At 46.9% G+C, this 12,879-nt stretch overlaps 1 protein-coding gene and 1 non-coding gene across 4 annotated transcripts in view; both read left to right on the plus strand.

The window, feature by feature from the left end:
• The window catches only part of DDX55 (DEAD-box helicase 55), a 22,155-nt gene continuing 9,276 nt past the window's right edge, over positions 1–12,879 (plus strand). For 2 of the 3 annotated variants that reach the window (XM_043902031.1, XM_043902030.1), the window contains exons 1-9: positions 1–163; positions 3,218–3,268; positions 3,361–3,447; positions 4,872–4,963; positions 5,044–5,106; positions 7,329–7,478; positions 8,047–8,236; positions 10,886–10,968; positions 12,333–12,464. In XM_043902031.1, the coding sequence (XP_043757966.1) occupies positions 20–163; positions 3,218–3,268; positions 3,361–3,447; positions 4,872–4,963; positions 5,044–5,106; positions 7,329–7,478; positions 8,047–8,236; positions 10,886–10,968; positions 12,333–12,464 (992 nt within the window). In that variant the 5' untranslated portion in view covers positions 1–19. The remainder of the gene's footprint in view (positions 164–3,217; positions 3,269–3,360; positions 3,448–4,871; positions 4,964–5,043; positions 5,107–7,328; positions 7,479–8,046; positions 8,237–10,885; positions 10,969–12,332; positions 12,465–12,879) is intronic. The other variant, XM_043902029.1, reaches the window with a different exon arrangement.
• Positions 9,266–9,337, plus strand: TRNAC-GCA. Its single transcript has one exon. It is a non-coding gene; the product is annotated as a tRNA-Cys (tRNA).

Raw genomic sequence — 12,879 nt, forward strand, 5'->3', positions numbered from 1 at the left:
AAACGGAAGTGCTCCCGGGATGAGTCCGGGTAGTAGCTCGGTGGCTGAGCGCACCATGGAGCACGTGACGGAGGGTTCCTGGGAGTCGCTGCCGGTGCCGCTGCATCCGCAGGTGCTGAGTGTCTTGCGGGAGCTCCGTTTTCCGTACATGACGCCCGTGCAGGTACTCGGCATGGGCCCTGGGGGAGGAGGGCCCTCGATGCGAAGGGGGCAGGCTGGGAAAGGGAGGCTCAGAGCTGGGACTTTTTTTGTCATGTCGTCTTTCAGCTTCCCCGACTTGGGTGATGCCTAGCTGGTTAATGATCGCCAGGCAGAGGCGGCAGGCGGCCGCGCGCCTGTACCAGGGTTTTCATAACACTGCTCCTCCATCCGCTCTTAGGTGCTGGGACTTAAGTGCCTGGCTCGTAGCCTACTCTTTTTAAGTTCGTATCCCGCTCTTAAGTACCTGGTTCGTATCCTGGCCCTGCCCTCTGTATGTCTGTGAGACCTTGAGCAAATGACTTAACCCTTCTGTGCTTCATTTCCTTTCCGTGTGAAATGACGAAAATAGTATTACCTAAGAGTTGTTGTGAGGATTACCTAAGACAATGTTATGGACACTCAGTAAATGTAACCTGTTGTCTTGTTATGTGGGCTAAGTGAAGTGTGTCGGTCCAGCTCACTCATTTATTCAAGTAATTTCTCGAGGACAAACTGTGTATCAGGTACTCTTTTAGGCTCTGGGGATTTTGCAGTGTTGGTCCCCACTCATGGCCCATGCTTTTTAATGCAGAAGAGAGAGAAGGGAGTAAAGAAATAAGGTAATTTCAACTGGTGATCAGTATTGTGGAGGAGACAGTGACAAGAAAGTACAGGGCGGAAGGTAAGATAGAGAAGGCCTCTTGGAGGAGGTGTTATCAAGCTGATACCTGAATGAGAAAGAGCTGGCCAAAGGATGACTGGGGGGCAGGATATTCCCGCCGAGAGAAATGCCAGTCCAAATGGAATGAGCTTGGAGGGACAGAAAGAAGGCCTTTGTGGCTGGGGCATCTTGAGTAGTGTAAGAGATGAGCAAACTGGGTGCTGACCATGCAGGGTCTTACTTGTGGGATCTTGTATTTTATTCTGAATGTAGTGGGAGGCTGCAGGAAGAGAAGGGCTGTGACTGCTGTATAGAGAATGGACTTTAGGGGAGTAAGAGAAGCAGCGAGGCCATCCACTAGGAGGCCGCTGTCAAGTTGGAGGTGACGGTGGCCTGGAATAGAGAGGAAGTTGTGGATATTGAAGAGTTGCTTTTGAGATAGCTTTAGGGTTGCTGAGGGACCAGATGTGCGGGTCAGGAAAGAGGAATCTAGAGGGACCCTGAGGTTTTTGTCTTTAGTGACTGGGTGATTGGTGGTATCGTTTACTAAGGTGAGGAAAGCTGGGAGGGTCACAGTCTTCAAAGGAAAAATCTAGAGTCCTGTTTTGAAATGTTGAGATGTGCATAGGCTCCTCAGGAAAGGTGTGGAGGACGCAAGCAGTGCTGTGTGTCATGCCTTGGGACTGCTGGGCAGAGAGGGCCCAATATTTGCCATTGGAGTCCGTGGTCTAAGTGCTGTCCCCTATGGTAGCCACTCGCATATGACTATTAAGAACACTTGAAACATGGTGAGTCCAAATTGAGACGTACTCTAAATATAAAAATCTATAATGGATTTTGAGGACTTAGCATGAAAGACAAATGAAAAACATCTCATTCATTTTTAAAATATCGCTTACACATCGAGCCGACAATATTTTGGATGATATTAGGTTAAGTAAAATATAAATAAAAATTCATTTTCGTCTATTTCTTTTTGTTTAAAAAAAATATATATATATATTTATTTATTCATTTGGCTGCATCAGCTCATAGTTGCATTATGCAGGATCCTTCATTGTGGGCACAGACTGTCTAGTTGTGGCACACAGACTCCAGAGTGTGTGGGCCTCAGTAGCTGTGGTGTGCAGGCTTAGTTGCTCCACAGCACGTGGAATCTTAGTTCCCTGACCAGGGATCGAACCCAGGCCCCTGCATTGCAAGGCGAATTTTTAACCACTGGACCACCAGGGGAGTCCCTGTTTTTACTTTTCTTAATGTGGCTACTAGATGAGTATGTGACTCACATTATATTTCTTTTTTTTTTTTTTTTAAGTATAACTGATTTACATTGTTGTGTCAATCTCTGCTATATAGCGGAGTGACTCAGTTTTATACATAGATACATTCTTTTTAAATATTCTCTTCCATTATGTTTTATCCTAGGAGATTGGATATAGTTCCCTGTGCTATACAGTAGGAACTTGTTTCTCCATTTCTAAATGTGATAGGTTGCACCTATCAACCGCAAATTCCCAGTCCCTCCCCTCCCCCACTGTTCCTTGGCAACCACAAGTCTGATCTCTTACCATATGTATTTCTGTTGGGCAGCAGTGGTCCATAGCAGAGTTCTCAGCCTCTGCGCTCTTGATATCTTGGACTGGATGATTCTTTGTTATATGAAACGGTCCTGGGTGTTGTGGGTTGTTTAACAGCATCTCTGGGCTGTACTTACTCAGTGCTAGAAACAAACCACGTTCTGCTTCCCCTGCCCCGTTCTGACTACTTACAACATCTCCAGTGACCTTACAGTGACTGCCACATGTTCCCTGGGACTTACTTGTGCCAAGGCAGTTAGGAAAGTCCTGCATGTGCTGCGATGGGTGAGCTCAGGCTCTGGGGACCAGGCGTGGAGTCCTTGGGAGGTGGGAAGGGGGAAACTTTGAAGCCAGGATCTGAGTCTGCTTCAGGTTCAGCTGCTCGTTGCTGCAATCAAAGGGCCAGGCCCCTGGTAAACCTGTGGGTTCTCGGTGGTGTTTATAATGAAAGAGCCCGTTTGAATCGTTATTTTGTGCTACGAGGATCGGAAGGAACCTTAAAAAACCACTGTCTTCAACCCCTTCCTGGTCTAGAGAGGAAGAGTAGGCCAGGCAGGGCTAGAACTCAGGACTCCCAACTCCCAGCTCAACTCGCTTCCCCTGCATGCCTGTCTGCGTAGACACCACGCCGTGTTACCTGTGACCTGACCACACTGAGGTCCCTGGTGGTGACTGATCAGAGTCCACTCTGCGGTGGGATCCAGTGTGACCAAGGCCAGCGCCGTGTTCCTTGGGCTTTGGGCCTCGTCTGTGGTGTCACGGCATCCCATAACTGGTAATTTGCCATCTCTCTTTTCAGTCCGCAACCATCCCTTTGTTCATGAAAAACAAAGACGTTGCTGCAGAAGCGGTGAGTACGTTATGTCAGCGCAGCCCGTTCTCCCGTTTGCCCTCCAGAAAGAACTTGGAGGAAAAGCAAACCTCAGCTTCCTCCCCTTTCAGGTCACAGGTAGTGGCAAAACCCTCGCTTTCGTCATCCCCATTGTGGAAATTCTCCTGAGGAGGGAAGAGAAGTTAAAGAAGAGTCAGGTGAGGAGACCAAGCGTTTTTTTTTTTTTTTTTTTTTTGAGACCAAGCGTTTTATTTTCCCCGAGTCATCGGAGAGTTCACAGTTGAGGAAAAAGCTAGTCAAAAGCTTGAAAAAAGGAGAAAAGTACAGTGTGTCCTCATGACTTGCAGATTCTGTGTTTGTGAATTTGGCTGCTCCTTAGCATGTATCTGTAGCTCCCCAGGCAGCACTCACCATGCTTTCGTGCTCATGGTGGCCTTGCCTGGGGCAGCGACACTGATGCCACATTCCCAGCTGAGCCTGAACAGGGTGACACTGCCTTTTTGTTCCTGCTCTCAGACTGTAAACAGGGGTCCTTTTCCTGGTCTCCATACTGCTGTGATGTCTTTTTGTGTGTGTGGTGATTTCACTGTTTAAAATGACCCCCAAACCTAGTGCCAAAGCACTGCTGAGCATTCCTGAGTGCAAGGAGGCTGTGGTGAGCCTTACGGAGAAAATATGTATTACATAAGCGTCGTTCAGGCATGCATGATGGTGCTGTGGCTCTGAGTTCATCGTTAATGAATCAACAGTGTATATTCAACAAGATACCTTTTATTTATTTAACTGAAGTATACTTATAAAGTAAGGTGTCTTTAAACAGACATGTGTGTAAAACAAGCTTATGTACTGTTAGGTTGACAAAAACATGACCAGAGGCTTGCAGGAACCTAACCCCACTTCCCTAGGAGCCATGGTTCAGTATTGGTAACGTAACGTTTGGGCACTTTGTAGAGAACTGACTGTAATTCAGACTACAGCTGACCCTTAAACAACGGGTTTGAGTGGTGCGGGTCCACTTAAGTGCGGGTTTTATCAGCAGTGAATAACTATAGGTCTCTGCCAACTGATAGTTTAGTCCCTCCACGTGGAATGGGATCAAACCCATACAGAGGAATCAAACCAGTTATACCCTGTTACGTGGAGGGCCGACTTTAAATTACAGGTGGATTTTTAACTGTGCTTCCCAGGTGACACAGTGATAAAGGATCTGCCTGCCAGTGTAGAAGACGCAGGATGTTCATGTTCAGTCCTGGGGTCAGGAAGATCCCCTGGAGGAGGAAATGGCAACCCACTCCTGTATTCTTGCCTAGAAAATCCCATGGACAGAGGAGCCTGGTGGGCTCCTCTGTCCGTGGGGTCACAAAAGAGTTGGACATGACTGAACACAAGTACTTTTTCTACTGTGCAGAGGGTTGGTGCCCCTAACCGCCCTCCTGCCACCCCCATCGTTCAAGGTTCAACTCTAGTTGATACGCACTATGACCACGCACTGCTGGAAAAGCCCAGGAAGTACTGTTTCTCTGGAGACTTTGCTCCATGAGGTGGAGGGTGCCGGTTGTGGAGTTTCAGCTCTGTAGGCTGCAGGCTCTGCTAATCATGTCCCTTCCTGCCACGTGGTTAGGTGGGCGCCATAATCATCACACCCACGCGAGAGCTGGCTGTTCAGATAGACGAGGTCCTGTCTCATTTCACGAAGCCCTTCCCACAGTTTAGGTAAGTTGGGCGCAGAGTCCCAAACTTTCAGCCATGGGCTGCAATTCCACCTGACCTCAGAGACCCTTCTCTCATTTCAGCCAGATTCTCTGGATTGGAGGCAGGAATCCTGGAGAAGATGTTGCCAGATTTAAGGAGCTTGGGTAAGTTGCCTTGCTGCTTTGCTTGCTCTTGACATTGAACTTGATGCATGATCAAGACCTAACTAGAAACGCCCCCTTCAGTCACCCCCCTCTCTACAAAAAGTTTTTTCTTGCTGCCAACCTCCCATTTTGCTCACTGGTTAATGGTCTTGTCTCTGCCGAGGTGGTTCCTGACCTCGCCTTGAGACTCAGATAATCCACTGGTCTCCCTGGCATCTGACTGGCATCTTACAGCTTTTGCGGAAACATCTAAAATAAGAGCTTGGAATTTTCATCCCTACACTTGTACCTCATGTGGACTTTCCTATTCATCTTTCCCCTGTATGCCTCTCCTGAGGTCGGGGAGTCAGCCTTGACTCCTCACCGTCCCCACCACCCCTCCTCTCAGTTAACCGTCACCAGGTCCTTGGCATTTTCTCTCTGAAGCACATCTCTTAACTGGTCAACTTTCCCATCAGCACCTCTTCTGCTCGTTTCTCCCTTGAACTCTAGTAACTGCTCTTTCTCTCTCTTCTGTGTGTTTCTTTACCTTTTTAAAAAATTAATCTGTTCATTATTTATTTTTGGCTGCTTGGGATCTTAGTTGCAGCACGCAGGCTCTCTAGTTGTGGTTCGAGGGCTCAGTTGTCCCGCTGGCATGTGGGATCTTAGTTCCCCAACCAGTTATCGACCCGTGTTCCCTGGATTGCGCGGTGGATTCTTAACCATGGACCCCCAGGGAAGTCCCTCTGCTGTGTGTCTCTACTCTTACCCCCTGGTTATCCACTCTCCACCAGCATGCCAGTCAGGTCGTGTCACTCACTGAAAGCCCTTTAGTGGCTCCTGCTGGCCGTTAGGACGGACCCCGGTCTTGGTGTCGGCAGTCTGTACTGCCGCCGTCTCCCAGTCCGCCCTGCTGTTACGGTGAGCTGGCTTTCGCCCGGTATTGTACGTGCCCCGCTCCTTTGCATCCCCAGGCGGCTCATGAAAGTCAGGGTGGTGTTGGTCTCGCAGCATTTTACCTTCAGGGCCTAACAAGGAGCAGAGCAGACAGCAGGTGTTTACTAAACATTTAGAATAAATGTTTGAATACATGATGGCAGTCAGCCTGTGGCATTTTATTGTCCCACTATGAATAATAGTCGGTAATGAGCAGCGATAGATTTTGTGCCCAGTTTGTCAGTGAATTCTTGATAAAGAAAACTCCTATTCTTGAGCTCTTGCTGTGTCCAGCTACGATGGGAGATGCTTTGCAGTGGGGGTCACAGACTCGACTTCCTACAGGGGTCAGAGGAAAATATAAAAGTCTGGAGTGGGGCTGGGTGGGGACTGGGAGAAACTGGCTAGTTTATGCCCAAATACTCATCTCCAGCTGACATGTTGCTACAGGACTCTGTATTGCCAGGTTTTTAATTTTTTGTCGTCCAGATTTTTTTAACATTTGCATGTAATTCACATTAAAAAAAAAAATAATAACTTTCCTGCAGGTACCCAGGCTGGGTGGGGGCCACATTTGGCCTTCAGTCTGCCAGTTTGTGATCTTTACATAAAATTGTCTCTAGTTCTGTTGACATTCACATTTTATAGATGAGTGACCTGGGGCCTAACGCAGTCGAATAAAGCCAGGGTCCTTTCAGTAAAGGCCCGGATAGTAATTATTTTAGCTTCATCAATCACACAGTCTGGGTCATTACAGCTTCCCTCTGCTGTTAGAGTGTGAAAGCCTCCAGAGGCAACCCATGATGAACGAGGATGCAGAGTTACATGCCAATAAAATGTCACAGAAACAGTGAAGGCCAGATTTGGCCAAAGGGCGTTTGCTGAGCCCTGCCCTCAATCTCAGTCTGGAACGCAGACCTGTCCCCTCATGGCGCAGCCTTCTCCTCCCACTCTGGTGGTCTCCCTTCTCGTCTGTGGGATTTTAGATGATGTTTTTAGAGGGATAGGGCTTCCCAGGTGACTCAGTGTTAAAGAATCCACCTGCCAATGCAGGAGGTGCAGGAGACTGTGGTTCGATCCCTGGGTGGGGAAGATCCCCTGGAGAAGGGAACGGCAACCTACTCCAGTATTCTTGCCTGGGAAATCCCATGGACAGAGGACCTGGTGGGCTACAGTTCATGGGGTCGTAAAAGAGTCGGACATGACTGAGCCCTCATGCACAGGGGGATACAGCAATTGTGTTTGGAATCACAAAGGTCCCTGAGATTCACTGAGTGCAATAAATGTTAACTTTCTTTTCCTAGTGGGAATATCATCGTGGCAACCCCAGGCCGCCTGGAGGACATGTTCCGAAGGAAGGCTGAGGGCCTCGATCTGGCCAGCAGCGTGAGGTCCCTGGAGGTCCTGGTATTGGATGAAGCAGACAGGCTTCTGGACATGGGTTTTGAGACAAGGTACTAAAGTTTGGATGTAATGGGTGTTGGGTGACACAGGGTGGAAAGGACCCCAAGGTGGAATTCCTTTATCACTTGGTGACTATATCTCTGTTACCTGCATGTGAATTTCATATTATTAGATTGTTTGATCCATCAAATTCTCCCACAATGTTTAAATTTCAGTTGTTCTATCTTTGATGCATTTTCCTTCATGGCTCTGTAAAAGTTTTTGTGTGTTTTAAAGAATTAAATAGCTCTATTGGGATCCAATTCATATGTTACACAGTTTGCTCAATTAAATAGTGTGCAGCTCAATAGTTTTTAGTCTCAAAAACTTTTGTCTTAATTTCAGTCTTTTAATTGTCCCCCCATTATACGAGTTCACTTATATGTTTATATTGAAGAAACTTTGGGAAAATAAGAGTGTAAAGAAATAAAGATCACCCATAATCTCACCTCCCAGTAATAGCTACTGTAAATATTGTTACGGTTTCCCATCTTCAAAAATACCTGTTTAGTATCATAAAACACCCTTTGTTCATTATGTTGATAAGTAAGGGGTTAAGATGAGCCCTTCTTTTTTTAGCATAAATACTATCCTGGAGTTTTTGCCAAAGCAGAGGAGAACGGGCCTTTTCTCGGCCACTCAGACACAGGAAGTGGAGAACCTGGTGAGAGCAGGCCTGCGGAACCCTGTGCGCATCTCCGTGAAGGAGAAGGGCGTGGCAGCCAGCAGCACCCAGAAAACCCCTTCCCGCCTGGAGAACTACTACATGGTGAGCACTGGGTGTTCTCACTGACTCCTGCCGGTCAGTGACGATGATGATTGGGGTTAACAGTGTTGTTTACTTGAGACTGAAATTTGCCAACAATGGTTCTGAAGTGTTCTCACAAAAAATTCAAAAGGTGAAGTAAGGTGGTAGGTGTATTAACTTGATTATGACAGTCATTTCACTGTGTGTATGTATGTTAAGTCATCACATCGTACACCTTAAACATACATTACTACATGTATATGTTTTTACTATATAAATGTGCTTAAATATATACCATTTTTATTTGCCAATTGTACCTCAGTAAAGCTGGAAAGAGTAGAACCAGTATTGTTAGTCAAAGCAGCTTACTGAAAAAATTACCAATTTTTTTTGACTCGTACTACTTTGAATAAGCTTAGTTCCATTTTTCTTTTGAAATGATCAGCTATGAGAATTGTTTGAACAGCTTATTAGATTTTCAAGTACTTTTTTCTTAACTTTCACCGTCTGTATGTTTTATCAATATGGTATACCAGGTTCCCACTAATATATGTTGACTCTTAGCAGTTAAAACAAAAAGCAAGCAAAAATTAATAATGATGAGTGTTCTGTGGATTAGCTTTCAGTTTTCTAGGTAACTTAAGTCTGTAAAATGATACCCTGAGGCACCTTTGAAAGTGCAGCATTTGGGGACAGGGCTGGGATATATGGTATGTGTGATGATACTTGTCATTTAGCAAGTAAATGAATAAGTAAGTTAATGTGGACATAACTGTGTTTTAAGCATACTCTCCAGGGATGGTGTCCTTGGGCCTCCTACCCCCAAGTGATCAAACTTTTTGACATGTGCACGGGGCCTGCTGGGTACAGGCATGGGACACACTGGGTTCCCGGCCTGTCACCATGAGCTTGAGTTAGAGAAGGGCACAGCTGAAACACAAAATCCAATGACAGACTCTCTGAAGGAGCCTTTTTGGGTGACAGTGTTCTGCTCTGGAACCTAAATGTCTGGTGTGTTCATTTTGCAGCTGGGAGTTGCTCAGTTTAACTTCCCTGGTGGCTCAGATGGTAAAGTGTCCGCCTGCAATGCGGGAGACCCAGGTTCAATCCCTGGGTTGGGAAGGTTCCTTGGAGAAGGAAATGGCAACCCACTCCAGTACTCTTGCCTGGAAAATCCCATGGACAGAGGAGCCTGGCAGGCAAAGAGTCAGACGCGACTCAGCAACTTCACTTTCACTTTCTTTCAATTTGCAGCCGTAAATCCTAGCTGCTGCTGCCCTTCCTCACCAGGCAGCGGGAGGCTTTTCGGAATGATTGTTAGTAGTGAGTCCCCTCCTTCTGTAGTCTCTGGTCACTGGCTCAAGCCAGGAGGCATCTAGAGAGGATGGTCAGCCAGGGTGGCCAGGCCAGTGTCCCTGCTTGCCAGGGCACCTCTATATCGTCAGCCAGGGAACAGGGTTTTTCTTTTGGCCGAGAGGGGCTCCCCAGCTCCTGAGCACAGCAATGTGTTTGTAGAGAAAGTGGCCCATTTCCAAATTAGTGTCCCGAGTGCTGTGGACTGTAAGGGCGATGAGGTTGCCATTCTTTGTGTCAGTTCTTGGAGGGTCCGGGGGTAGGCGGGTCAAGGCAGAAGAGTTGGCAAATTAGAAAACCGCCTCTGGTGCAGCTGTCAGGAGGATGTTTTTGAAATCAGACCGGGGATGTTACACTTGGTGTTGCTGTTTCTGCTTGCGGCCAGGCTGGTAGAGTTGGGTGGCTGGCTCTCCCTAGGGGAGAGAGGCGGCGGTGGACAGTGAGGTGGTTAAGGGTAGGGGCGCACGGGTACGGCTGCCCAGGTGCACATATCCGCTTTGTCCCTTCCTAACCGAACCAGGTGGACTTGCCAATTCATCACCAGTAAAATGGGAGCTCAGGGAGCACCCGCTTCATAGGGTTGCTCTGAGGGTTGGTTTATTAAAACACATGAAGGTCTTAGGCCAATGCTTAGTACGTAGTATGTACTAATAAATTAGCTTTGGAACCCACTGTGGCTGCTGTTGCATTCTGTTCTTTTGCATTCATTTAAGCAACTGCATTTAGAAATGTCTGAGTATGTGAGAAAGAAATTACAATTGAGGATCTGGTTTCAGTATTAATAAAAATAGGGGGAATGCATTCAGGTGGATTTACATGTCTTCAGTTTGGGAGCCTGAAAGGCACTCCAGTCTGTCTCCATGGAGGTCTGTGAAGAAATTCTGTGCAGTCCATTCTGGAAATCTGTGTTCACCTCAGAGCAGTGATTTCTGAACATGGCCATGCCTCAGAATCTCACGGGTGCTGTTAAATAATACTGACCCTTGGGTCCAATTCCAGAGCTGCGACCTGTGGTCTTTACGCTGTATCTGAGGACCTGTACTGTAAAGCCCTCCCCTGGGATGGTGTTACGGCCGGCATGGTGCTGGTGGCATGTTGGGGTTTGGGAGGTACTTACTGCGCTGAGTGACTCGCTGTCCTCAGTTACATGATTTCTGAGCTCAGTGGACTGAGTAACATCCTGGTGAAAGGCTTCCTCTTTGTGGAGGAAGTTAAGAGTCCTTAAAATTTAAGGCCCAAACTGAAAATAGTTGTGGGGTTGTTCTTGTTGTCAGCAAATTTGTCTTTATTTTTTTGGTTTTCCTTTTTATTTTGCAGGTCTGTAAGGCAGATGAGAAATTTAATCAGTTGGTACATTTTCTTCGAAATCATAAGCAGGAGAAACATCTGGTCTTCTTCAGGTAATCCTTCTGGGGTTCAGCTATCCCTGGAATGTGCACGTGTGTGTAGCCTTCAGGTTTGGAATTCCTTTTAGGTTTGTCCTCTGTTACAAGTTTGTTTAACTGCAAGTGACTGAAAACCCAACTTCTGCAGCTCAAGCAGGACGGGTTTATTTTTCTCCTGTAAAAAGAAGTCCAGAGGTAGGCAGTTCCTAACATTGGTTTCTGTCTCAGCAACGTCAGGGCCAGTGTTTCTGTGACTGTCTTGGTCTTTCCTTCCTGTAGATCAACTCTAGTTTTGAGATGACCACTGTGACATCCCCTGTCACATCTGCATTGGAAGCAGATAAAAGAGGAAAGGCAGAGGGAAGGGCAGTACTTGCTATATTTGACTCTTTTAATCAGAAAAGCAAAAGGCTTTCCCAGACAACACTTGCCCCTGACCCTGGCTGACTTCTGCTTTCATTGGATAAATGAGTGGGTAGCTGTCCCAGCCTCTGTAATAGAGGGAGATGAGGGAGGAAGTGGTTGGGATGGTGTTTAATCATCCAGCCTAGTGCCTGTCACGCTGGGGTATGTCCTTTTGTCAGAGTGCAAAAGAGGAACAGATGCATGCATTCCTGGGCTGTTTTTTCCTCCATATATACCTACAGTGGTGTTCTTTGGCATACCCAAAGAATTTCATGTTTCTTTTTCATCCATTATTTCACCAATAAAATGCAGTAACTATCTGACCCATAGTTAGAAATACAACCTGGTTCTCTCCCTCTCTCTCTCTCACACACACACACGCACACAGTTAGAAATACAACCTGGTTCTCTCCCTCTCTCTCTCTTTCACACACACACACACACACCTGGTTCTCTCCCTCTCTTTCTCACACACACACACACACACACACACACACACACACACACACACACCTGGTTCTCTCCCTCTCTCTCTTTCTCTCACACACACACACACACACGCAACTGAAATGAAGATTTCACAGAACTGCCCTTGACTAGGTAGGAGGCATTCTGATGCTCTTTTCTGTTCTGCTCTGATTTTTTAAAAATGCTGGTCCAGATTCACTAAATTGATTTTAGGACCCACCAGATTACTTTCAGATCTGTGGATTGTGGCCCTTGGTGTGTAAAACTGCATCCTTATATATGATGTGACTCGTGGAAAACAGCGGGGAATCGGCAGTGGTCACTTGGCACAGATCTTTAAAAATTTTCTATTTTGGCTGTGTTGGGTCTTTGTTGCAGCACATGGCCTTTCTTCAGTTGTGGCAGGCAGGCTTCTCTTATTGTAGTGCAAGGGCTCAGTTGACCCACGGCATGTGGAATCTTAGTTCCCTGACCAGGAATCAAAGCCCCCTGTCTCCTCTTCCCAGCACCTGCGCCTGTGTGGAATACTACGGAAAGGCTCTGGAGGCCCTGGTGAAGGGTGTGAAGATAATGTGCATTCATGGAAAGATGAAATACAAGCGCAATAAGATCTTCATGGAGTTCCGCAAATTGCAGAGGTGGGTTGGCTTCTCTGGAGACGGCAGTTATCCAGCCACTCTGTTCTTCTGCAGGTTGCTCTGCCTCTAGACCTTCTCGTCTGTTGTTGGAACCCACTTCCTTCTCTAACCCGGTTGTCACGTCTTCTCCCCCTGCTCTGTCCTGAGCCCATTACCCTTTGCTACACTGACTTCCTTCTTTGTCAACTTCCCTGCTCAATTGTAAGCTCCGTAAGAACAGGAACCTGTGTGTTATGTTCATTCTTGAGCTGCCCACTGTCTGGCCCAGGTCTGGCCCAGGGTTTGGTAAACTGTTTGTTGAATGAATGGGTAGACAGAGTGGATGGGAGAAACCCATAGAAGGTTCCGGGTTGACTACACTATAGGGAAGCTGTGTTTCTGGAGACTATAAGTTGACTCTGTTTGTGCATAGAAA

Source organism: Cervus elaphus, chromosome 5, assembly GCF_910594005.1.
Source record: "Cervus elaphus chromosome 5, mCerEla1.1, whole genome shotgun sequence".
Lineage (NCBI taxonomy): Eukaryota > Metazoa > Chordata > Mammalia > Artiodactyla > Cervidae > Cervus > Cervus elaphus.